This window comes from Hippocampus bargibanti, linkage group LG14 (assembly GCF_051943395.1).
Source record: "Hippocampus bargibanti isolate YZ-2025 linkage group LG14, ASM5194339v1, whole genome shotgun sequence".
In the NCBI taxonomy this organism is placed as follows: Eukaryota; Metazoa; Chordata; class Actinopteri; order Syngnathiformes; family Syngnathidae; genus Hippocampus; species Hippocampus bargibanti.
Window position 1 is genome coordinate 10,751,753 of NC_142747.1, and position 25,897 is coordinate 10,777,649.

Consider the following 25,897-nt stretch of genomic DNA (forward strand, 5'->3'; position numbering starts at 1 on the left):
ATCCAGAGAGAGGCAGCGGCCAGGTTAACCCTAAAAAAGCGGGAACAGGTGGGTGTAGATGATAACGCGGCTTTGTCCGTGATCCGGATAAGCGACCGGAATCATGAGATGAATCGATAGCCAACGTTCGTCTGGTGACTGTCTGGTATTTACAGTGGTTTGGGAACCGTAAAAAGCTAAAAAGAGGCTAAAAATATTCGCGGGCAAGCAGTGGCAGCCAAAGCGCGCCAGCGTACACTCGACCCAGAAGTGAAAAGAAAAGTGAAAAGTAAGGCATTTTTAGGCCCAAAAAAACCCCACCGTAAGGCGTTTTTAGCGCGGAAAAAAACCCACCATGTATAGTCAGGTGTTTTAGCCCGAAAAAAAAAATGAGTATGTATAGAGAAAAACACCGAGCATGTATAGTAAGACGTTTTTCAGCCGAAAAAAATGACCATATATAGTAAGGTGTTTTTAGTGAAAAATAACCTGACAAAATGCATTTATTTTGTCAGGTGTTTTCAGACAATAAAAATGACCGTGTATAGTATGGCGTTTGTAGCTAAAAAAAAAATACCCTGTATAGCACAGGTGTCAAAGTCAAGGCGCAAATCTGGCCTGTCACATCATTTTTTTTTTTGGCCCGCCCGCGAAAACAAATCAAACGTGTGAAATTCCATGTTTGCTAAAATCCTAGCAAAAATGTCATATTTTTGGATGTAAACCACAATAACAGTCATTATTCTTGACTTCTGATTTGAAAACTAGTCATTCATTAATTTGTTGTATGCGCTTTATGTAATTTGTGGAGGGGATTACAAAAGGAAATCATAACTACAATGTGGCCTGCGGCAAAAAATGACTTTGACACCGCGTGTGTATAGTACGCCCTTTTTAGCCCGCCCCCCAAAAAACGACCATATATAGTTAGGCGTTTTGAGACAGAAAAAAAAACGACCATGTATAGTTAGGTGTTTTTAGCCTGAAAAAAAAACGACCATGTATAGTAGGGTGTTTTCGCCCGACTATTACGACCATGTATAGTAAGTCGTTTTTCTCCCGTAAAAACGACCATGTACAGCAAGGCGTTTTTTGGACCCCCCAAAAAACCCAACCATGTGTAATAAGGCATTTTTTACGCCCCCCCCCCCCCAAAAAAAAAAACAAAAACAAAAAAAAAAAACATGTATTGCTGGGTTGTCAATAACATTTTTTTTGCGGCAGGCCACATTGTAGTTAGTTTCCTCTCAAGAGCCGTTACGAAATTGGGGAAACCATTAGAATGTTGAATCTGCTCCACGTATTACATACAAAATGCACAAATGACTAATTAATTTTTAAATCTGAAGTCAAGAATAATGACTGTTATCGTGGATTAAAAGGTTTCTTCAGCCGTCATCTGTACTTCTTTCAAAGAGGTACAGAAGACGGCTGAAGAAACCTTTTCATCGATGGACCACTTCTGTACGACTGAGAGCTTACACAGACGGACTGTTATCGTGGTTTCCGAGGAACAATTTGAAATTTTGGTTTGACTTTCGCAAGCATAATGGCCCTCGACACGTTTGATTTGCTTTCGCGGGCCAAATAAAATAATGTGGCGGGCCCGATTTGTTCCCCGGGCCTTGTAAGGCATTTTTTTTAGCTGAAAAAAAACGACCATGTTTTGTAAGGTGTTTTAAGCACACAAAAAATACGACCGGAAGGCATTTTTTGCTGAAAAAAAAATACAACATTCACCCTAAAGTCCAATATTATTTTATTAATTAACATTTGTACACAATAAATACAAACTTAGCATTTTGTACAGCCAATAATACTATGCAGAAAGACAGTTGCACCTGTTTTCGCTATTTGTCACCATCGACAGTGGAGAGAATGCCAGTGGTTCAACCACTTTTTTTTCAGAAATTAAAAGAAAGTGTGCTGCTGATCCAAAATGGTGGTTGAAAAAAAAGAAAGAATGGTGCAAAACAAAAAGCTCTGGTTAAATAAAGAACCAAAGTAGTCTTATTAGAGTGGAAACCTCAAAAAAAGCATTTTACAATAGGACTGGTTGATTCTTGAAAAACTGAGTTTCTGAGGGATGTGGATGTAAACGATAAACTTCAAAACAAGTTTTCAGACCATATACTGTAATAAATTAAGATCTCAGAGAAATCAAGGAGGAGAATGCCGTTCTCGTTGCCTGAATCACACCACTAAAAATTGGGATTTCTTCTCATAGCATCGCTAACATATGTGAAGACATTGACAATCAGAAAGGATGAGACTCAACATTTTAATAATGGAAAAAAAAATGTTTCCATCCCGTGTCTTGACTACATACTATTCCATTTGTCTGCTCAATGCAAAAACATCCCAAAAATGTTCAGCTGCAAACACTGGCATTTCAATAAAATCTCCTAATTTGTCAAATTCTGATGCCATCTCAGCACTGTTTTTTTTCTTGGCTAGCATTTTCAGATAATCACCATAGAGTGGTCTTTGTAGATGTTTTAGTAGTAATCACGTTTGCACTCGAAATCTAAAAGAAAAAGACAATAATGACATATATTTTTATTATACTGATGTGATAGGTGGTGTTGTTTGAACACAAGAAATCTAAAACTAATCGCTGATCAATCCCACCTAATTATATTGCTCAGAAAAGAAAATGTTAAGTGAAATCAATGTTTCATTGTTGGTGTGTACAGAAGCAGTGAGACATTGAGCTGCCGCTTATCGAAGAAATTCAAACGAAAACATTAATCGCAATGAAACAAATGAGTCCCCACAGACTCTGAATGAATAGAGTATTTGACTCCAGGAGCTGCTACTTTGCAGGGGGTGTAGGAATAAATAAAAGTGCTACGTTGCCATTCGGCAAAGACTTTAAAGGCTTGATGGGTATTTAATTAAGGGGCTTCGAGTGAGATACACAAGAGAGTCAAACGTATCGCCCTTTGAAATATCATTTGGATCTGCTCATTGGGCGCTTCTGTTCTCTTTTGAGTCAGCACTCATCGAACACAGGAAGAAAATAATGAAAAATGATGAAATTGTGGCGCGAGAAGCAAAAACACAGATTGTCCGGTAAAGAACCAATGCATTGCGAAAGGAGCAACGACTCGTGCTGATGAATCCGTCACCCCACAATCAAGCAGTCCAGAAAAACAACAACGCAGAAGACCTGCGGGCCTCAAATACCGTCACTCCTAGCGCTCTGTAAAATGACAATGACGACAAATTCTACATCAAATGAGTCTTTTAACGTCAATCGGCGTTCAAACAATTGGCCGAGGAAGATACGTAACGAGTGTGTAATATGACATAACTGCATAGGGTACGCTCATGTGAATACAATGACAGTCACCGAGTTGCACTCACCGCCAATGAACAGTCCAAACATTTGATCAAAGGTAAGAGGGGCACAAAAAGAAAGTGTTGAAGTAAAGAGCAGAAGGCAGGATCCAGCCTCTCCTTTCTCTCTTTCCATTTGTCTTCTCCTTCCGGTTGTCCTTTCAACTATATTTACAATGCCCATTAGACATTAAATACGACGTTCCTTTAACCGAGTACTGTTATATGAAACATTCCTACGACAACAGTAATGTACTGTACTAATACACATGAAATACGAATTGGATATCCATGCTTATTCTCCTGAAACCCACTTCTTTGATGAAGGCTCTGGGAAAATACTTTGCATTTACCACCAATCAGCTGACGTAAGGATATTTGACACTGTCATGGGCTAAGAATCCCAATGTCCAGGCGCAGGTGTTTTTTCACATTGGATCAGAGGGTTATGAAATTCTTATTGAAAAAAAAAAATCACTTGACACCCTTTTTGCCCCCTTGCCTGTCATACACAGCACACGCCAGTGTTCTGTTCTTGTTGCTCAATACACAATGAGGAAATCCACTACATGTTAAGAAAATCTAAGAATGAAATACTACATGGACCGTGTGTATTTCAAGAGGGTAAAAAACGTTTTTTTTTTTACATGCAGTGATTCACCTCTTATGTTCTCGTGTATTAATCAATCAAGGATTTTAAGAAGACTAAAATGTTACACATTTTCACTGGAATATTGATCAATGTAATCAGATGTGTGCTAATGTCAGCGTTAGTTGCGTCAATTGCTTTCGGGACAAATGGCTGGTGAGTCTCAGGTGTTCAAATTAACCTCAAATTTCCACATCAGAAGCGAGCTAATTCCTGAGTTGACATCAACCCCACCCACCCGACACTGGTGGCATCCACATTGAGAGTGAGAGAGGAAAAAAAGCACGCTTTGGTGGCTACATATTTGAAGAAGCTAATGAATCCCTGGTCAGGTTTGCAAGGGCGAAAACAGCTCAGATCATGTTCATGAAGAAATGGAGGGCATCCTGTATTGCTTTGACAGATTGGTGGTAACGTACAAATCATTTGCTCGGGTCTCTACACACAATTATTCATGTGTCAAAGTCAAACAGCAGTTTTGCATCTTCAAAGAAAAGAAAAGTAAGCTTGGCAAGGCCAGAGACACTCGTCCGACACGCCTTCCCTCTGCAGACATTCTTCCTCATCCTCCCCTTCCTCCTCTTCGGTGTGCATTGGGGCCCCGCCCAATGAGGTGAGGGTATTTAAGGCAAGAATGGAAAGAGGTGGGAGGGCGGGGAAGGACCGTCGGGGAGGCTACTGCTCCATTTTATCAGGAAGAAATTACAGATGAAATTTAACTAGATAGCCTACCTCCCCCACACCCGTCTCATCCTTTTTTAACAGCTCAAGGATAAAAAAAATTGGGGGTGGGGGGATCTCACTTCAGTTCCGTTTTCATTAGGTTATTTAAGGTCAGGGCTGTGCCACCGGGAATCTCGGCTCCCATTGGTTAATCATGTTAGTGGGTGTGCGTCTAACCACGTGCCATCTCACTTCTCGGTTACACCAGTGTAATCTCCACCTCTTCCGTCTTGTCGTTTTTCCCATGTTGCCGGCGAGACTGCTGTTTGGGTGGTGGAGGCGCCGCACGCACCTGAGAGACAAACAGAGGATGTTGGACTGAGACTTTTCGGTGGTCAGCCTGGGTGAAAATTTCAAAAAATCCATCCATCCATCCATCCATCCATCCATCCATCCATCCATCCATCCATCCAACCTACCATCCATCCAAATCCATCCACCCACCCATCCATCCGTTCCCTCCCACTAAATAGCCCATACACCCATCCGCCCAAATCCATCCACACAAATTCACCCATCCATCCACCCACCAATTTTTCTACCACCCTCCAATCACCCACCCATCCATCCATTCCCTCCCACTGAACTACTTACTCATCCATCCATCCATCCATCCAAATCTATCCATTCATTCATCCACCAATCCAGAGTTGTCTTTTCCTACTGTGCATACTCACAGGTCGTAGTTTGCCCGGGCCTCCCTCAGGGGGGAATCGAGGCAGCTGTGTTTGAAACCCGGATGACACGGGACTCCTCCCAGAATTTTGATCTAAAGAGAAAAGAGAAAGACTGCATTTATTTTAAAAGCCCATTAGGAGTGCAGCCATGTTACTTCACTGCAGGAAAGGTGCGGCTTGCATCGCTTACTAGTGGTGGTTAACGATGACTTGTACGATGGGGCAGGCAGGGGAAGCTTGTGATCCCCATTTAGTGCGGCGGAAGGTGAGCGTGGGAGAGACGGTGGAGTCGAGCTCTCCGGGCTGGTGAAAGGGCTTATGGGAGGTTGATCATACAGCGGAAGAGGTGGAAGAGATGACGGCAGCTTTGCAGAGGGAGAAATCTAGAAGGGGGAAATCAGTGCAACTACGATTACAAATTCAGAGACACTAAAGCTAGCAATCTTGATTTTTTTTTTTATCATACAATTCAGTGTTGTATAAAATCAGACGAGCAACCACATTCTGTACACATCTACTAATGCGATCAGAAAAAAAAGCAGTTCTTTTTTTTTAAACTTCAGCAACTGTAGTTTGCCATCGTGTAGTTCTTATGTGCAACGCTATTTATTGTGCAGGTACACAATGTTCAGTGAATGTAGCACATTTCAAATGTTCCCCCTTTTTAACTCGTTGGGTGTTTTGCCTACAAGCATCTGGCAGGGGAGAGGCCGTATCCTTCCTGTCACTCTAATAGGGCAGCGCCACAGATAAGAGTGATTGCAGTTCCAGTTTTCTTTTCATCAGTGGAGCGCAAGAGCACGGCATCTATGAGGCAAGTGTTTGAGAATATCTTGTTGACAGAAAGGACAAACATTCATGACGAAAGCAGATTGGCGCAGTAGGATAAACTGCGAGACTGATAAAAACACCCTCAGTTGTGCAGAAATGGAGCGTGTGTGTACGTCTGTGTGATGTTGATGATATGTCATGAGCCATCCCATATACGTCTGTGACCTTGAAATATGATAACATAAAATAAGTCACTGCCATGTGCAGAAAGCCTAAATAAGTACGTACTTAATTGACACAAAGAGTGTGCTGGCAATACTCTACCTGTATGTCACTGGTCCCGCCCAATCCAGTCTCTCCATTCTCTGTCAAATCCTCGACTAAAACAGAAGGGAAGACGCCCACCCTTCCGTTCAGCTCCCCCTCCCAGAAACCATCATCGGTCTGAGTGTCACGGTTTAAAAGGCGAATAACCGCTCCTTCCGAGAAGGAGAGTTCCTCCTCTGCCTGGCCTTCGTAATCGTAAAGTGCTCGTACATACACCACTGTGAGGGGAATATAATGGACAGCAATTAGACACAAAGTAGAAAAAACTATTCTAGATACAGCTTTTGGAACAATGAATCGTCGTGTTGTTTCAGGTTACCAAAGGCCAGTTGTAGCACATAAGCGCTGCAATACAGTAATACCAAATCAGCTGTTTGTAATACAGTAGGTATGATGATTTCCTATTTGGCTGCAGAGCAATGACAACATTGTTGGTGCACTTTTGTCGAAATAAAGAAAAACCCTGAATTGTCAGAAGAACATTGTGCCAGAAGAACAGTCGCGTGTCAATATGCATTTCAGCAGTCTCATTATTTGCAAGGTATGGCAATGGACCGCGTGCGTTTTAGCTGTTTGTATTGCTTTGTCATTGTCAGAACACTGCAATCTATTATATTGCGCTCATCTTTTTTTGTTCTATTAAATGGCATGCTGTGTCGCTGCTATGAGGCCATGCAGCTGTTGTTATATTAGTACACTATGACACAGTAAAACCACGAAATATGTGTGAGAGGATACCAATATTCCAGGTATATAATGGCTCAAAACTACAGTCGTATTGTCAGGTCAATGTGCTAGATATGAGTCTTTCAGAGGTAAAGCCTGGCATGGTGACATGTCAGCAAGTCTACGTGTGAACGTTTGATGCGATGGGGCTGACAGCAGCTCGAAGTGAATGTGCTAATTGTGTTTCATATTTAGTGTTCTCCACTGTGGCTCTCATTTCTTCTATGTGAGGAGTTAGGATTTGTCAAGTATACACACTTAAAAAGCATTTAACTCATTCACTGCCATTCCCAAATTTATTCTGGAATTGAAAAGATTGACATGAGCGCCATTTGTTCGGGTTTTGGTTGTTCTTGCGGGGGTGCCGATAAAGCGCTGGTTAGACCTATGCTAATGTTTTTCCCTTCCACGAGGGGGCAGCATTTGTCTTTTGTCCACGTTAGCTCTTTGTTACAGCTTCAGCTGTTGTTAAAGCACTCTATAAATCAATATGTATTGTGTTGTATTTTGTACAGTCACCCCCATTTCAAGCTCATATAACTCCAGACCCATATAATTTAGGAAGTAACACTTATTTCTAATGAAAAAAGAGAGTCTGGTTTCTTAGGCTGCATTGAATGTTTGTGTAGTCCTAAAACTCACTATTCTGCCGGTCCTACAATTTGAGTGAAAGTGACAAACACCCTGGCACCTGGAGTGGACACATTTTTGCACATCATCTGGCAGAGAATGAGTTAAAAATTGCAGATTACTGCGGTGCTGTGCGGGGTTTGCACAGAAGACAAGTACTGATGAATACGAAATAAAATCTGTAATGCAACAGTCAGTGAACCACACGCCTGGAGTCCTCTCCAGCTATGGACAAGACTCTATGCCTATTGTCCTTCTAGATAATGGCATGAAGGCAAAAAAATAATAATTTAAGTAAAGTTGAGTTGAAAAGTATTACTTCACAATTATAGATTAAGTCAAAATAAAAGGCATTTTGGTCACAACTTACTGTTAGCATCGCCGTTGACACAGCCAGAGAGCAACTCCGGTTCGGTTGAGTTGGAAGAAGTATGTGACCGAGCATCCAAAGTTGCCAGTGACTGAAGCATGCTCAGCAGGCTATTGGACGCGGGGAAATGGAGATATTTTTCCGGAACATAACCTACTTGGCCTGTTTTATTGCGAGCCTGTGGAGGACAAATGAGAAATGCACACTCAGCAGGTTTACAGCTACTAACACACGCCTGGAGAGATGGCATCGTGTTTGTTGTCACTACAAACGTGATGCTCATTTGTGTGAACGTTGCGTGTGTGCTCACGCACCTTGACCCAGTCCTCCATGTCCCCATCCTCAATGACCTCCAACATTTCCTGTTCATCGATGGTTAACTCGTCTGGCTGAGAAGCCTGGCACAGAAACAGAAACGGGGTGTGATCAACTGAGCAACACGTCCTGAATTTTGAGCTTCCGACCATACCATTTTTTGTTCACATAACATTTAGACATTTGCAGTTCTGCACTAAAACCTAGTCCCAAAGGAAATGTTAGCATCGTGTGTATTTGCCCGTGTTCTTTTGTACCTTGTATGAGAAGAGGACCTTGCAGGTCAGCGGGTAATTGCGAAGGGTTCCTGAAGGGCTGGAGCTGCTGTCGTCGAAAACCTCCATATTCTCTTCGCACTCGTCACCGTCCTCACGCTCCAACTCAACTGTACCCTGTTACAAACGCAGGTCCCAATTCAAGTCAAAAACAATTAAGGAGGCATTTTGTCTGTTTCCCCTCGTTCAAAATGGTTCAGCCATTCATTCCCTTCCTGTTGATGATGTGCACTTTTCGATACAGGTGGAGAGCAGTGGATGAGTGACGTAGTTTGGCCTCTCCCACTGTTGCTGCCAAAGCGTTTGGCTGGCTTCTATGAAAGTCATGTGATATTGTGGCAGAAGGAGCCGCCATAGTGCACCCACAATGTTTGTGTGCACATGTGCTTTCACCTTTGTGTCGGTATGTACTGCGTGCGTGTGTGTGTGTGTGTGTGTGTGTGTGTGTGTGTGTGTGTGTGTGTGTGTGTGTGTGTGTGTGTGTGTGTGTGTGCGTGCGTGCGTGCGTGCATGCGTGTGCGTGTGTGTGTGTGATGGGGCGAGGGGTATTGTGTTCAGTTATGAGATTTCTATTGACTCAGTAAACAGTATACAAGAGTGTTGGAAATTAAATGTGTACAGGTCACTTAAATGCAGAAAAAAATATATTTTTGATTTCTGTGAATTTAGCCAATGTGAGATGAATAAAGGTTATCTCATCCGATCTCTTTTTTTCGAACCTCAGTGTCCAAGTTAACCTTTTCATTATCAATGCACTTTTACTACCTTGCCACTTTAATTCCTCGACACCTGCTATCTTTCACCCAAGTCCCATAAGAGTGCAACTGTTGTGAGCCATTAACAGGTTTTCTCTCCATTCTTCCAGTGTGCATCACTGGTGTTTGTGATGTATCCTGGATGTTGTTTTTCTGGACTTGTGACGCCCAAGAGTCCAGAAAAACCACATCCCCATTCATAGGTCTACACGTAAAGACACATAAATTATGATGTCTGATGACTGGAACATGAATCTGTAACTTAAATGATGTTATGTACTTTTTTTTATTCATCTCAAAGATCTTTTGTCTTGTGAAATTTGCAACAGAAATTGATTCTTCTGAGCTACATACATGCTTGTTTTTTTACAGGCTGGCTGGTCAGACAGATAATTAGGCTGTGCGCAGATCAATTAATTATCTTTGCATCATTCAGGAGGTGATTTGTCAGGAGAGCTATTCTGGCTGGGTCGTTTGTAATGAAATCATAAAAAATGAAAGCCTTTGGTTGCCAGTCTAAAGAGTCTTCATTTTTTAACATTTATGGACAGAACGAAAAGGAATGTCTCGATTGGGGAAACGGACTGTAGGAGAACCTGTTTAAAATGCCATGTATTTTTATTATTATTATTATTATTATTATTATTATTATTATTATTATTATTATTATTATTATTGAATAATGAAACTGATATGACTTACACAAGGAGAGGTCCCTAGGATGTCCTTACATATGTTGTTAATATTAATATGATCTGTCATCGTGTAGTCAGTCCTACCTTTCATGACAAATGCATGATGTGGGCACATTTGTAATGTAACGACTGATCTCAAGTGCCACATATTCTTGTCATACAAGTATAAAAAAAGGATCATGATAAAACATGAAAATTCTTTAATTTTAAATGTGAATAATCATTGACCAACATGTGGCTTCTGGGTTGTGCCCAACAAAATTAATGGATGGGATGTAACTCAAAAGAGTGAGGTGCTGTCTCACCGACAGTGAGGGATCGTGGGAAGTGCAGTTGGCCCAGCGCTCATTCTCGAGCTCCTCCATTACCTACATGCACAGAAAGAGTGAAATGCTTTACACACACAAAAAAAACAATTATTGTGAAATGCGCGATTAATTCAAACATCCCCATACTTACATCACATACACAACCCGTGGCCAAATCATGCAGATAAAACCATCAATGCACATTCAGTAAATAGACTGGATCATACCTGGTTCATGGCGCTCTTCAGCCAGGTGTCTACAGCAACGCCCACTTGCCGCAAGAGGTCCAAGCGAGCTTCTGCTTTTAATTTTATTGTCTTTTAGGAAGGAAAGGAAACGATTGTGATACCCATCCTATATACTGTAGATGCTACACAGCACACACTGATTTGACAAAACTTTGTTTATATAAAGAGGTAAACATGTTTTGTGGTTTCCCATTCAACTCATTCAGCTCGAGCCAACAGCTTGTAATCGATCAAAGTAAAACTCTACATCAGGATAATATCTTAAAATTAGACAGCTCATTTTTTTACTTCTAAATGTACTTTTAATGAGCTGCCAGCACTATAAGGTCCACATATTTGATGTTTTCATTACTAATGAGACAATATGATGAAGCGATAAAAATTGACTAGGAAATCCCTGCCTGCCAGCTTCTTTTGCTCAACTCTCTTTTCTTCATCTGTAATCCTCTTGTCGTCTTTTCCACATTTCATTGCTGTCCTAATTCATTACCTGATCCTTCTGTCTGTCTCTCGTGCTGATAGAGCAGATTAAATGCTGGTGGATGAAAGTGTGCATGTCTGACTGCAAACAAAAACTGACAGCGCTTCAGCTCTGCTTAATAAACATGCTTGTTCTCATTTTCCAAAGGCATAGATCAAATGCTGCAGAAGAACTTTTTTTTTTTTTTTTGGTGGCCAGCGTAAGTATAACACAAAATGCTGTGTCGCTGTGTGTATGGGTGCACTTTTCTTGCTTTTGGTATTTTTCCAGATTGGTGCAGTAAGAAATGAGTGTTTGCGCCGTTGTGGGGGTGAACAATGATGTCTTGATTCCTAGCCAATGTCCCATTAAGCTTGCTCTGAATTTTTAGGGTATTTGTGAGTTCACAAAACGCAAAAAATCCCCCTTCCACCAAGCCGGCTGATTTTCTCCAAACTGAACCACTGATTGTGCACAGCAAGAGTTGTGTTTGGGAAGCAAGATGTGAGGCTGCTACAAAAAGGTTTTCTGGTTGACAATCATCTTAATTCAAAAATCAATGTTGTGTTATTTTATCCGCATATTGATCGTATATTGAAAAATGACAACATTGACAAATGACAACATTTGCGTCAATTATTGAGATAATGCATGCCGGTGACAATTTGATTTGTTGCATTGAGTGGTCAAAACAAATGTTTTTTAGGCGAGAAAAGGTTGCCTCCTTTGAGTGTGAGTCCACATGATCAATCTGTGTCTTGCCAAGTTGGTAAAACAAGAGAAAGAGAAAATTGTTACACTGATGTGCATAATGCTATCGTGAAAAATGGATGAATGCAAGTTGTACTAACTTCGTTTCCTTTGGAAAGCTCAGATAAGAGCTCTACAATGCAGCCATTTCATGAAATATGTATAAGCTCGATCAAGGTAGGGACTGGAAATGCATATCAGGGAGACAATTTCAGCAGAGAGACGATTTCAGCAGGAGACATTGTGAAAAGGGCAGTGCTTACACAGCTGATTCTTGCACAACCCGTGTTTGCAATATGTGGGGTTGCGCATGATGAATCGTATTGTCATGTGATGTCGACATTTGTGAAAAACTGCCAGAAGAGGGTGACAGACATGTGCGTGCAAGAGGGGAGGGAAACTACAGTAATCAGTTCAGTGACAAAGAAGTAGGCAAAGAGATAATTTATCAAGCATGAAAGCCGAATTTATGACTAAAAAGTCCAGAAACTATATCTGGTCACCTTAACTTGATTAGTAATAGATGTCACATAGACAGCGGAACCATTTACTCCTCGCCAGTCAACAACGATTTTCAGAAGTTACCCGATGCAAAAATATAACGGATTATGACTGCAGTGAACCTTTTATCTGCCGTATCAGACAGCTCAAAGTAAATAGCAGCTGCATAAATGTTTTCCACTTCACGCGGCGTTAAGTGTTGGTCTGCAAGAGACAAAAAGTCACAAACCTCAGCTTTGCGTATATTTTCTTTGGATTCTTCTATCTTCATCTCAAGATCCGATCTGCCCTGTTCGGTGGGGGGCAGCCCATGACTCTCACACTCCTCCAGTGACTGAACAAACACACACAAAAACATATACTGCAAATCATGATTTGTTATGTTAGAATATAAAGTATAGAATGATTCTATCGATAAATAATATTTTTATTTGGTGAAAAGGCTGTCTTCTGGCTGGAAATGACACAAAAAGTGAAATTGACCAAATTATGACAAGAGGTTTCTGCCCGACACCAACAATTCAGATTTAGATTTTAAAACAGGATGAATACCATATTTTCTGGACCATAAGGCACACCGGATTATAAGACACACTTTCAATGATTGACATATTTGTAACTTTTCCATATATAAAATGTACTGCATTACAAGGTGCACCTTCAACGAATTACATATTTTCAAACTTTTTCCATATATAAGGCGCACTGGATTATAAGGCCTTTAAGGTGCATTTTATAGTGATACGGTAATTGTATATTGCAATGTCTCACTCTCTTGTAATGGATGATATTCTTGTGTTCCCTGGCTACTCGCGTCGCCCATTTCCTTGCCTCTTTGTTCAGACTGTGCTCCTCCGTGGACCCCATTTCTGACTCCAGCTGATGACTCTAACAAAACAAACATACACAATCGTGCGGGCAGAGTAAACACACTGGGAAAACACAAGCAAATGCAGAACGGAAGAGAAAGAAAAGTAAGAAAAGTGAAACTGGGTTTGTAACATGCAGAAGCTGTTTGTGTTGCTATCGAGAGGAAGAAAGACACATTTCTTCTGTCTCTCGTTCGATATTGAGGATGTAATGTAAAACTGTTACTTGTTAAACTGCTATCAAAATCAGTCGGAAAAAAACGTGTTTATATGTACATTTTTATGTTTACTACCGATTGTGAATCTAGGTGGGAATACGGTCATCATCAGTTTTGGACATGCAAAGTACCCTTTGATTTTTTTTTAGCACAAGCAAACTGCACCTTGTTAAAGTGTGGAATGACAAAACAAAAAGCTGCATTTCATATGCTAATAATGAACTTATGCATCACAATAACAGTGATAAAAATCTGCATCCTAATTTTTCTTACTTGAGCGTATTATGGGGAGAAAAGACGTGCTATTTCGCTCTGGTATATTATGAGCCATACGCAACACCCGGTTTTACGTGTTTAAAACGCCACCGCTAATAATACATTTTCAGCACTGAATAGCAATCCTTGTTTCAGATTGTTTCATTTCGGAGCAAGTTATATAACTTGAACTGACGCAGTGTGAGGCATCGTTTTTCACAACTGTACTTATGTGCCACGTTCATGGAAACTATGTTAAGGTGATTTGTTGAAACAGTAATTAACTGGCACAGCTGCAATATTAAGCAAATATGCATTAAAGGACAAACGACGTCTCTGGACAAGTTGTGTCCATAATTTGTAAAATGGCTTCAAATGACTTCTACTGAGCATATTTTACAACGATTCCACCGCATATAGCTATATTTTACGTTTTAAGACTCGCGCTGAATATTCCGGAAGACTTGTTTTTAAGTTGGTGATGAGTCCGTACGTGACGTCACTGAAGGAACGCCCCTGACCGAAAAAAAAAGGACACATTGTAGCAGTCCTTCCATCACGTCAATGCATTTTGCTGTGCTTATTTGGTCTGAAAACGTCATGTTGCACCAAAAAGGGCCAGAAGAGGGCTACCAAGCTCCATATAAGGAATTTATCAGCCTGTGGAAACGGGCTGATTAATTCCTCACAGGAGCTCGGTCGCCATTTTCTGCCTCTTTTTTGTGATCCATTTCCCCCCAATGTTGCCTCAAAATGGCACAGAATAAATAATTTAATCGATTGCAAACATGTATGCTTTCCTCTTCAGAACTATTTGAATCATATTCATAACTGGATTTGTAACAAGAAAGCATATTCTCCGAATCTGAAGCCATTGTTTTGATTCTCCAGCAATGCAAGACGTCTTGGCGTGAAGTCACGAACTGCGGACATGATTTTCTGAAAATGCCCAATTCGCAGCTTAATTTTTTTGCAGATTTTGGACACTTTAAGTCATTTTTATTGGTGTTTTGCATTTGAATAAAAATGTCATACTGCGTGTTTTGGGTATTTTACATGCTATAAAATGTTTTTCTGATGTCTGTTAGGAAACAAAAAAGTGATGTCGGTGGTCCTTTAAATGAAATGTTACAATGAGAGCGTTTTAAGAGTAAAAGGCTCAGACATGATGATCAGGTGGCTTCTGAATGCAACAAAGACACGACTGCTAACGGTTATGGCTACCTGTGCCAGGGTCATTCTCATGGCACTGACGGGTGAAGGCTCAATGTCCACCAACTGCTGCACCGAGCTCAGAGTCTGGCACATGCAACCAAGAGCAGGATCACACACACACAAACACAAGGAGTAGTAAGTGGAGGAATAGTGAAGGGAAACATGTTAGCAGAGGTTAAGTAGGATCTGGAGGACACAGGAAAGGAATATCAGCTTCTGGAGAAAAATGTTTTTTTTTTTGAGAAATCAAGAGAATTTTAATTGAATGAAACGAATGTGTTGCATGGAAATGAATATAACAAAGTTAATATGATAAAGATGAGGGTAAGAGCTACAGAAATGTGCATTCGGACATAAACAAGAGTTGTATTATTCTGATTTTCACTCATTCACTGCCGTTCCCGAATTTATTCTGGAATTGAAAATATGACGCGGAGTGCCATTTTTTATTTGTGCGCAGGGTGTGGATAAAGCGCTGGTCAGACCTCTGGCAATATTTTTTGTGTTCCACAAGGGGGCAGCATTTGCCTTTTGTACAGCCGTCCCCATTTCAAGCTCAAATGACTCCAGACCCATATAACTTAGGAATTGACTCTTTTTTTCTGATAAAAGAAAAGAGAGTGTAAGGTTTCTAATGCTGTATTGAATGTTTATGTAGTCCTAAAACTCAATATTCTGTGGGTCCTGGAATTTGAGTGACAATGACAAAAACACTGGCACTGGAGTGGACACACTTTTGCACATGTCTGGCAATGAATGAGTTAATCTGTAGACATCAGCATCCAAGATCCAATTGAATGGCACAGCCATTATTGTTAAATAGAAAAGCAATTATCACAACATAGAAACTGCCAACTCATAAAAAGTTGCTAAAAGAAAATGAGAATTTTCCATGGAAGAAATGAGCCGCCTCAAATACTGCAGATTAAAAATTTTCGGCGTATTAAATTCAGTTATCCAACTGACATTGAAGGAAGTGGAAGGTCACATTGCGATCCACAGCAAACGGAGGTGCCAGGATATCACTTGCGACATGCTGAAAGATGAGCATGTGTGTGAATGCGTTCTAGAGAGATGGATTTGACGGAAGAAAAAAAAAATGTGGCTCCTGCTGTTTGAACATGAGCATACTTTAGAGCACATTATCAAAAGGTTGTGTTCATCATCTCCTACCTTGTCACAGTCACTGGGCTGGAACTGGAAGTCGTGTGCTTTGTGGAACACCGGGTTCTCTTGCATGAAAAACTGCTGGTTGAACTCTTGTATTATCTAACAACGACACGCGTGTACGTTTTTCATGTGATCATTACAATGATGAGAATGGGACCTTTGGCCCAAATACATTCACTGACTGCCTGACGCCTATATATGTGGAGGTGGTAAGCTATATCAAATATGTTGTACATTTGGTAAAAACAATATTTTGAAACAAATAAATAAATTTTAAAGAAAATAGTGAAGGTTATTTCTGGGTATTGGGTGCTTTGAAATCCTCAAGAAAACTTCACCAAAACACCATGTAACACAAAATTGCCCAGTTGTAACATATCCTCCGAAAAGTGACAGCTTCATTGGTTTTATTCAGCGTTTTCTAAATCTATTTTTTCCACCAATCTATGGAAAAAGAAATTATTATTCACCCGAGTCGATTTGTCCAACAGGAACTGGAAGGTGTTGTGTGTCGCTTCTGAGGCTTCAAGCTCCGTGCGACACAATGCTATCAGGTAGTCTTTCACATGTTCATAGATCCTGCCATCCAAGGCCTGGAGGAGAAAAAACATAACAGCAATTACGGATACTCAGTTCTTACGTCATCCTTAAAAATAAATACAGATGGTGCATTTTGTTTCACATTGCCAGTTTGAAGCATCACTGACCCTCTCGTCACAAACGTGGAATGAGTTTAATTGAACATGTTAAACCGTTATTCAGGCGCAAACACATTGGAGGACATGAGTGTAGTTTCTAAGAATGATGGAAATATAAAATATAAACCAGGAAGCGAAGTTAAGAAGAAAAGGTGAAAATGTTGTAAGAGTTAATGGTGAAAACCAGCAGCTATAAAAGAAAATGTGAGCATAAACTGCCACCTGTGTATGTGCGCGCACGCGCGCGCGTGTGTGTGTGTGTGTGTGTGTGTGTGTGTGTGTGTGTGTGTGTGTGTGTGTGTTGTATTTCATTCTCAGAGCTGCGGGAGTTCATATGTCAATTTACAACAATTCAACACAGACACCATTTCAAATATTCAAACATGAGTAATACCAATGTCAGTGTGCATGACCCCAAACAATAGACCATGACGGAAATGTAAAGGAAGTTATGTCATTTTGGGTGGGATGACTTCATTCTAAATGTTTCCTTATTTTGATGCTTATCTCCTTCCCTTGTTTTTTTTTCCTCTTCCCACACCTTGTTTTAACCCATTTGCAGTTGCACTGAAGTAAAATGAGTCAGCTTCCAGGAAAAGACGTGAATCATAGCAATTGGGTTATTGTATTTGCATGCGTTGAATGCATGCATGTGAAATAAACAGTGCGGAGAGGCTGAAGCAGAGAGGTTGTGAGTTGACTTGAGTGTGTGTATTGGGCAAACGGATGAATCAGATGACACATCGGGACACAAGATGTGTTTAAGGAGGGAATTTACAAGCATAGAAAAGAAATAGCTAGCAGATTGTTTTCCTCTGGCACTGTCCCGCATTCGCTCCAATGTGTATGTGTTCTTGTATTTGTGTATGTGCACGATCCCCTGCAGCCTTCTGTCACTCGGCATTGCTGATTTATTATTCAGGAGTGCCTCATAGTGTTGATGCTCATGGAAACCTTAGGCTTGAGTGTATGGGGGGGTGAGATGGGGCAGTGGTTTATATCATCCAAATAAGTCAATAATTTTTCAATTCTGCCCCATTCAAATCAAAAACACACTTTTTTTTGGATGGGGCTACCTTTCACGAAAACATCGAAAGGAATTTTTGCCCCCTCAGATTAAGTTGATTTTTAATTCAAGGTGCTTCTTTCCTGGAAATTCCTTTAGGCATGAGACACGGCTACAATTCTTAAGCCATATGTAATGAAAGAACATGTCATTGCAGTCACACGCTAGCGGCCTTGTAGCTTTTCTGAACATAAAGTAGCCTAGGGATGAAATGAAACATGAAGAGCACGGATTTAAGGAGTCAGGAAGTCTTAGGTGGATTCCATGAAACATCTTTAAATAATTTTGACAAATACCTGTATGCAGTGGAGCATGTCCGTGTGGTAGTAGCGGTCATGGTGAGCGTTGGCAGCAGCTAATGTTAACAAATAGTCATTTCTGGCCTGTGTTGCCTTTGAGTTGCAGTCACTTCTCTTTGCTTTCAACTGAGAAGACGGAATGATAGGGAGAACTTTAGTCTCTAACTATATTGTTCATTAGAACTCATTCAAAAGGCAAAGTCAGAAGAGCTTAAAATGTCACGTAGCCGTTTCCAACAATTACAGGTAACGACAAATCCAGGCAAAGAAACTCCATTTCTATTCCACAAACACAGTATGTCAAAATTCCTACCTTTACACATGCTTTTTGCAAGCTAATTCTGGATTGAAAAAGAGCCAGTTTTGACCTAAAAAGAGAGTGCAAGAATCACAAAAAACATCCAGTTCTGATCTCATTTATCTATTTCAGTTGCCAATTTGGTTTTCCAATTTAATTCTAATTATATTAATGTGGATACGTCGAGAGTCAGTATTGTAACAAGTAAACATCCAACCTCCCACACAATAAGAATTATGTCAAACTTTTGATTGATAATGACAATTAATCTTAAAGGACAACCGACGTCTCCGGACAAGTTGTGTCCATAATTTGTAAAATAGCTTCAAATGACTTCTACTGAGTGTATTTTACAAAGATTCCATCGCATATAGCTATATTTTACGTTATAAGACTCACACTGAACATTCAGGAAGTCTTGTTTTTGAGTTGGTGACGAGTCCTCACGTTACGTCATGAAACGACCCCCCCCCCCTCCTGACCGACAAAAAGACACATTGTAGCAGTCCTTCATCACGTCAATGTATTTTGCTGTACTGTTTATCTGAAAACCTTGTGTTACATCCAAAAGCCGCCAGCAGAGGGAGTCCAAGCTCCATGAAAGGAATCTGTCAGGCTGTGGAAACATTTTTGGGTGTGACATTCCCCCCTGCCCATTTGCCTCAAAATGACACGGAATAAATTCTTTAATCGATTGCAATGCTTTCCTCTTCAGAACTATTTGAATCATATTCATAACTGGATGTGTAACAAGAAAGCATATTATCCGAATCCGAAGCCATTATTTTTATTCTCCAGCAATGCAAGAAGTCTTGGCATGACGTCACCAACTGGGGGCGGGACTTTCTGAAAATGCCCAATTCGCAGCTCAATTTTTTGCAGATTTTGGACACTTTAAGTCATTTTTATTGGTGTTTTGCATTTGAATAAAAATATCATACAGCATGTTTTGGTTATTTTAGATGCTATAAAACGTCAGTTAAAAAACAAAAAAGTGACGTCAGTTGTGCTTTCAGGATGTCGTGGTTCGATGGCAATAATTCTTGGTTCTGCTGGTATTTGGTTTTAACAAGTACGCTGATATGTCGTCTGCAAAAATCCATCCAATATTTTCTATCTATAAACTTTACACACTTACTTGGCTTCGATATCTGCCTTTTCCCTTACTGCGTGGGCGACTTGCTCACAATCATAGTATTTTTTCTTGGTTTTTGCCAATTCCTTCACCGACTCCTGCAGCTCTGCCTGAATGCCACTTAACTGATCGATGATCTTTGTCGGGGGAGAAGAAACAAAAGGCATAAAGCACTATTCAACAAACTATAAAATTGTACGTTAAAGCGTGTCATTATGAAAGTATAGCCTCATGTAATAGCAGAGATCATTTAAAAAGAGTTCAGAGTGCCATCACTTGGCTACGTTAATCCACATCATCCCAGTTCTGTCGCTCTTACATTTAAGGATGAACTACAATGTGGCCGCGGGCCACATTGTAGTTACCGGTTTCCTCTTGGGGTCCGTCGTGAATTTGGGGAACCCATTAGAATGTTTAATCCCCTCCACATATTACAAATTAATGAAAAACTAGTTTTCTAATTTGAAGTAAAAAAAAAAAAAATCAGTTTTATTTCCTTTCGCGGGCCGAATAAAATGATTTGGCGGGCCAGATTTGGATCCCCGGCGTTGACGTTGAAACCTGTGAAGTACACCATTTACAAAGCCTTCATGTTCGGGTTCTTCCATATTTTAACTGAAACGGCACATCTTAATTTTTACAGTGATTTCACAACAGCTGCAGCTGTAACAAAGTACTTTAAAGAACATTTAACATAACATTAGAATATTGGTCGATTTGGGGCTATGATAATACTGCCACCAAAAAAAAGCCAACGCGTGCTCCCAAATTGTAGATTCCGCTGCTTTTTTAATTAATACACTCTCCATATGTTCCGGACTGTAAGGTGCACCGAATTATAAGGCTTGTCATCTTTCAATAAAAATTAAGGCTTTTAGGTGCACCTTTTAGTGCGGAAAATATGGTCGTTCTATCTCTAGTGGGTATTGTTATCAAGCCTTTTGAGTTCCTGTGATTGATATGCGTTTTTGCTCCTATTAACCATAAAATGCTCTCAGTGAGAGTCCATTTAGGCATGCTTTTTTCCTCTCCTATTTGAGCTTTTATACAAATAAATAACACCCTGCTTGAATAGAAGAAGCCATTATTTGAAAAATATTACAGAGAATAAAGGTCGGCGCTTCATGAAACTCCATCTTTATGTAGCATATTGCTCACCTTTTTTAGTTGCTGCTCCTTGTATAGTCGGACAGTCTTTGCAGGATCTGAAACTTGACTCTTGTAGTCGTCACACACATTGAGTCTGGACTGGCTGACCTGCACTGTACCCTCTAAGTAGGACCGCCACACTGCATAGACATTCCTGGTTGGAAAGGATAAATACAATGACGTGCACGGTTACACATATCATTATAGATGGTGAAGTTACCTGGAAATATAACTTAATGTCTCAAATAAGGGTAAAAGGATCATGAATATGAAGTCATACTTGCATTCCCGTGTTCGCTAAAAATCATCAGATTTTTTTGTTGTTGTTTTTTTTATGAAACAAATAATATATTAAGCAGATTCTTTACTTACAGACAGTGTACTTACAGACGTACAGACAGTGTAGGTGTTCAAATAGCTGACATGTTTCGGCGACTACTTCCGCCTTCGTCAGAGTGTCACGGATGTTGTTGTGACGCGCCATTTTCAGCTGGTGTTGCTATGAGGGCGTGGCCTACCTGTCAGATCTGACAGGCAAGCCACGCCCCAGGTAGTAGAGAGCATGTAAGCTCCCTCATCCCTGTTGATGGTCCTTGGTCCTCGCTTCCGGATTTCAATGGCCTCTCTGGTCCAGCGCTGATGTTTGTTTTCTTCGGTGCGGATGACTCTGGCCTTCTCCCAGTCCATGATGTGATTTTCTCTTTTGCAGTGGTCCGTGATGGCTGATTTATGGTGCTCCTGTTGTGCTTGTTCTTTTATTGCTCTTGTTTGTATTGTTGCTGTCTCCTTCTCGCACTCCTTCTTGTGCTCTTTTTTTCTTGTATTGAAACTCCTTCCTGTCTCCCCGATGTATGATTTATTGCATGACTTGCATGGGATTTCATATATTGAGTTGCATTTATTTTCCGGGTGTATTTTGTCCTTTGGGTGTACCAAGATTTGTCGGAGAGTTGTGTGTGGTTTGACCGGTGTGTTTATGTTGTGTTTCCTCAGTGCTCTTTGTACGCGTTCTGTGATCCCTCTCATGTATGGCAATGTTACCATTGCTCTGTGTTCTTGTTTGTTTGCTTTTTCTTTCTCCCCTGTCTTGTGTTGTTTTTGACCTGCTCTGCCACTTTAGTTATTGCCCACTGAGGATATTGGCATTTTTGTAGTGCGTGTTGTATATGTTTTTCCTCCTGTGTTCTGTCCTCCGGGTCCGTGATCATTGTGGTGCGTTCATGTAATGTTCTGACAACTGAACAGAGCAAGAGCAATAAAAGAACAAGTACAACAGGAGCACCATAAATCAGCCATCACGGACCACTGCAAAAGAGAAAATCACATCATGGACTGGGAGAAGGCCAGAGTCATCCGCACCGAAGAAAACAAACATCAGCGCTGGATCAGGGAGGCCATTGAAATCCGGAAGCGAGGACCAAGGACCATCAACAGGGATGAGGGAGCTTACATGCTCTCTACTACTTGGAGCAGCATCCTGGAGGGGTGAGCGGACAGCGGGGGGCGTGGCTTGCCTGTCAGATCTGACAGGTAGGTCACACCCTCATAGCAACACCAGCTGAAAATGGCGCGTCACAACAACATCTGTGACACTCTGACGAAGGCGGAAGTAGTCACCGAAACATGTCAGCTATTTGAACACCTACACTGTCTGTAAGTAAAGAATCTGCTTAATATTAGATATCAAGTAGACAGCATGAACTTAGTACAACGAAACAAAGAATAATTACTCAGAGTACTCCAAAAGGGGCTTCATTTGTTTTGCTGTTAATTGAATCCCAATCTGCACACAAATTAAGTTTGTTTATACCGGTAATTGAATGGACACCCACTGACCTGAAGTCTGTTCTCTGCTCGTCAGGATTGATTCCAGGCCAGTCTCTCTTGAGGTATTGGCTTGCTAACTTCTGAAGAGCCTAATAAGAAATGTAAAAATATGTTTGTTGTTCATAAAACATGGTATTTACTTAATTTTTTGATACAGCTTCATTTTTAGTGTGGATACATCTGGACATAGTGGATGGAAGACCCACTGAAGGAAGCAAACTTAATTTATGCCATGCCCCTCTGTTCAGTCATCACAATACATTTAAATCAGTCAGTAACTTGTTCACCCTGTTAAGATTGTTTCTGTAAGAATGAAGAGCCACGCCATGCGCAACAATTACAGCACGGTTATCCTGTAAACTGCATGTGTCAAAGTCAAGGCCCGGGGGCCAGATCCGGTCTGTCACGTCATTTTAAGTGGCCCGTGGGAGCAAATCATGTCTGTTAACTTTCAGAATTGCTGAAATTTGTACCGAGATATCAACTTCTCATGGGTAATAAATAGGTTTTTAATAAATAGATTTTTCATTGGGCCTCTGAGAGAAATCGTAACTCTGAAGCGGCCCGGAATAAAAATTTGTATGACATCCCTGCTGTACACAGTTTCTGCCTCAGTCAGAAAACTCCAGGGCGGCAGAGTGTGCAGCCTACGTCTACTACAGTGGGTCACTGTGTCAGTCGCTACAACTCAGGCTCACACACGCGGTTCCCTTTGTTTATATTGTATCTGTGTGGATTTATGTGCGCCCTACAAGGAAGCTGAATACAATGATGTGCCTTTGCTAAACTGCATGTTATTCAAATAATGATCATCTACCCTATTTACCGCACTGTAAGGTGCACTTAAAAGCCTTTTTTTTTCTTTCAAAAGTTGACCATCCGCCTTATAATCCAGTGCGCCTCATACATGGAAAAATGTTTTAAAATACATCATTAATTGAAGCTGCGCCTTATCGTCCAGAAAATACAGTACCTGCATTATATATTAGCTACCTAAAAGGGAATTTGCTACTTTCCCTACGTTCAGCAAGTGACATTTACTACAGCACTGTGTACTCGGCTATCTCATTTCCTCAGATCGGAATGTGCAGCCAAATGAAGAAAAAGTACATGTATTCCATTTTATACATTTTCAAGAATTTCTATAATCATATTGATAAATAAAATTTTGACTGAGAAATTTCAAAATTGTGTTTCTAAAGTTTCTAGTGTTATAAAACTCGCCTTCGGTGATGTGATGCAGTTGATGTATGTTATAGAAATTATGAGTTTAACTCATTCATTGCCATTCACGAATGGATTTGGGAATTGATAATACCACGTAGACCGCCATTTCCGTATAAGTTCGGGTTTTGTTTTTTTCTTACTTGCATTGTATTTTGGACAGCCACCCTCATTTCAAGCTCATAACTCCAGACCCATATAATTCAGGAAATAACACCTTTTTCTGATGAAAGAAGATAGTCTAAGGCAGGGGTGTCAAAGTCATTTTTTTGCCGCGGGCCACATTGTAGTTATGGTTTCCTCTCGAGGGCCTTTATGAATTTGGGGAAGCCATTAGAATGTTTAATCCACTCCACATATTGAGCGCACAACAAATTAATGAATAACTAGTTTTCAAATCTCAAGTAAAGAATAATGACTGTTATTGTGGTTTACATCCAAAAATATGAAATTTTGGTTATGATTTTAATAAGCATTCTGGAATTTCACAAGTTTGATTTGCTTTCGCGGGCCGAAAAAAATGATGTGGTAGGCGGATTTGGCCCCCGGTCCTTGACTTTGACACCAGTGGTCTACGGCTTCTTATGCTGCATTGAATGTTTATGTCGTCCTAAAACTCAATATTCTGTGGGTCCTGGAATTTGAATAACAATGACAAAAACCCTGGCACTGGAGTGGACACATTTTTGCACATCTGGCAGCGAATCAATTACAGTAACTAGTTACATTAACAAAACAACTCAATTGACCGTTATGCTGCACACTCGCCTTAACACTGTTTTTGTTTCTTTCTGAGACACTTTACATTCCCTTTGGGATTATGACATGGCATTGAATCAGAGTCTGCCTGCTGTGCACATTTGATGGATTTTCACTGAACCTGCAGCCAACAGTGGTGGTCCTTACTAGTGATGACAATGAGGAAACTAGAGAAGAGATGTGGAGTAACTTATGTAGTGGTATTGCACCAACAACATGGTTACCAATGTCAACAAGACAAAGGAAATCAGTGATTACAGCAAAAGGGCAAACAATCACATTTCTTATCAAGAAAGGGAAAGTCAGAAGTACCAAGGTCAGACAATCTTCCTGTAACTGGCGGGTATGTTGCCATGACAACAAAAATATAATTTATTTGGTCTTGTTCTGTAAAAGTGTTTAACATTTCTACGCAAACCTTTATACGTGTGTTTTTCTTAAAATCTTCAATACTTTATTTATAATGTTTTGTCATTATCACTTCCGCTTCCGTGTCATGTGTTTCGATGTACCAGAGTAATCGCTGGAGACAGAACAAGAGTAACTGCTAGAGAGAACGACAGTCTAAAGTCTACGTCAGTTTATCTACTTTCGGTTATTAAGGTGCACACGGTACGTTATTTATTTGCTTATTTACTGTATGTCTTGTGTAACTTATTGTCATGTTAATTGTCATTTTTAAATGTCCTTTATAGTTTTCACGGTGTTCCAAGTGTTCCACAATAAACATTGTGACATCAGTACGAAGCGTCATCCTTGACCAGGGTAGATACAATTCCTTTGTTACAGAACACCACAACTGTTGCGAAAAAAGGAGTAGCAGCAACTAAACTTCCCGTGTCGGTTGAGAAGGGTAACTCCACAACAGGGTCTACTTTCTGCGACCAAATCTTCAGATGGGTTAGAAGCAAGGCAACTCGGATTGCCCAGAAAGATGCAGCATGGCCCCAAACTAGACTTGTGCTGGCAGGAAAATGAAGTCACGTCCATTTTTATGCAGAGTGCACGGGCACCAGTCTACCAAAAGTTGTCTCCACATCCTTAATATACGTGAGTGCCTTTCCCTTCTGTGCTTGTCTGCACTTCTCGATGTCAAAGCCATCGGTCTTTTAGGTGAGGAGGAAATCAGTATTTGGTTGACTACAAGGGGGCAAGCGTATGCCTCAACTCACCATCTCAAGCAGCAGCCACACGGCATGCTTGGCCTTTTTGGG

At 40.6% G+C, this 25,897-nt stretch overlaps 1 protein-coding gene across 7 annotated transcripts in view; it reads right to left on the minus strand.

Annotated features, from left to right (window-relative positions):
* Positions 1–1,721: 1,721 nt before the first annotated feature.
* Positions 1,722–25,897, minus strand: part of LOC148888271 (F-BAR and double SH3 domains protein 2-like) — a 30,674-nt gene continuing 6,498 nt past the window's right edge. For 2 of the 7 annotated variants that reach the window (XM_089013838.1, XM_089013836.1), the window contains exons 4-22: positions 22,710–22,789; positions 20,883–21,027; positions 19,728–19,861; positions 18,605–18,659; positions 18,289–18,417; positions 16,699–16,821; positions 16,232–16,327; positions 15,068–15,142; positions 13,273–13,389; positions 12,731–12,835; positions 10,770–10,859; positions 10,540–10,602; positions 8,767–8,901; positions 8,509–8,592; positions 8,195–8,372; positions 6,466–6,686; positions 5,561–5,753; positions 5,371–5,462; positions 1,722–4,985 (exon numbers count right to left, since the gene is read on the minus strand). In XM_089013838.1, coding sequence (XP_088869964.1) covers positions 4,893–4,985; positions 5,371–5,462; positions 5,561–5,753; positions 6,466–6,686; positions 8,195–8,372; positions 8,509–8,592; positions 8,767–8,901; positions 10,540–10,602; positions 10,770–10,859; positions 12,731–12,835; positions 13,273–13,389; positions 15,068–15,142; positions 16,232–16,327; positions 16,699–16,821; positions 18,289–18,417; positions 18,605–18,659; positions 19,728–19,861; positions 20,883–21,027; positions 22,710–22,789 — 2,208 coding nt within the window. In that variant the 3' untranslated portion in view covers positions 1,722–4,892. Of the gene's footprint in view, positions 4,986–5,370; positions 5,463–5,560; positions 5,754–6,059; positions 6,178–6,465; positions 6,687–8,194; positions 8,373–8,508; positions 8,593–8,766; positions 8,902–10,539; positions 10,603–10,769; positions 10,860–12,730; positions 12,836–13,272; positions 13,390–15,067; positions 15,143–16,231; positions 16,328–16,698; positions 16,822–18,288; positions 18,418–18,604; positions 18,660–19,727; positions 19,862–20,882; positions 21,028–22,709; positions 22,790–25,897 lie in introns of those variants that run through there. The other 5 variants (XM_089013841.1, XM_089013840.1, XM_089013839.1 and 2 more) reach the window with 4 other exon arrangements.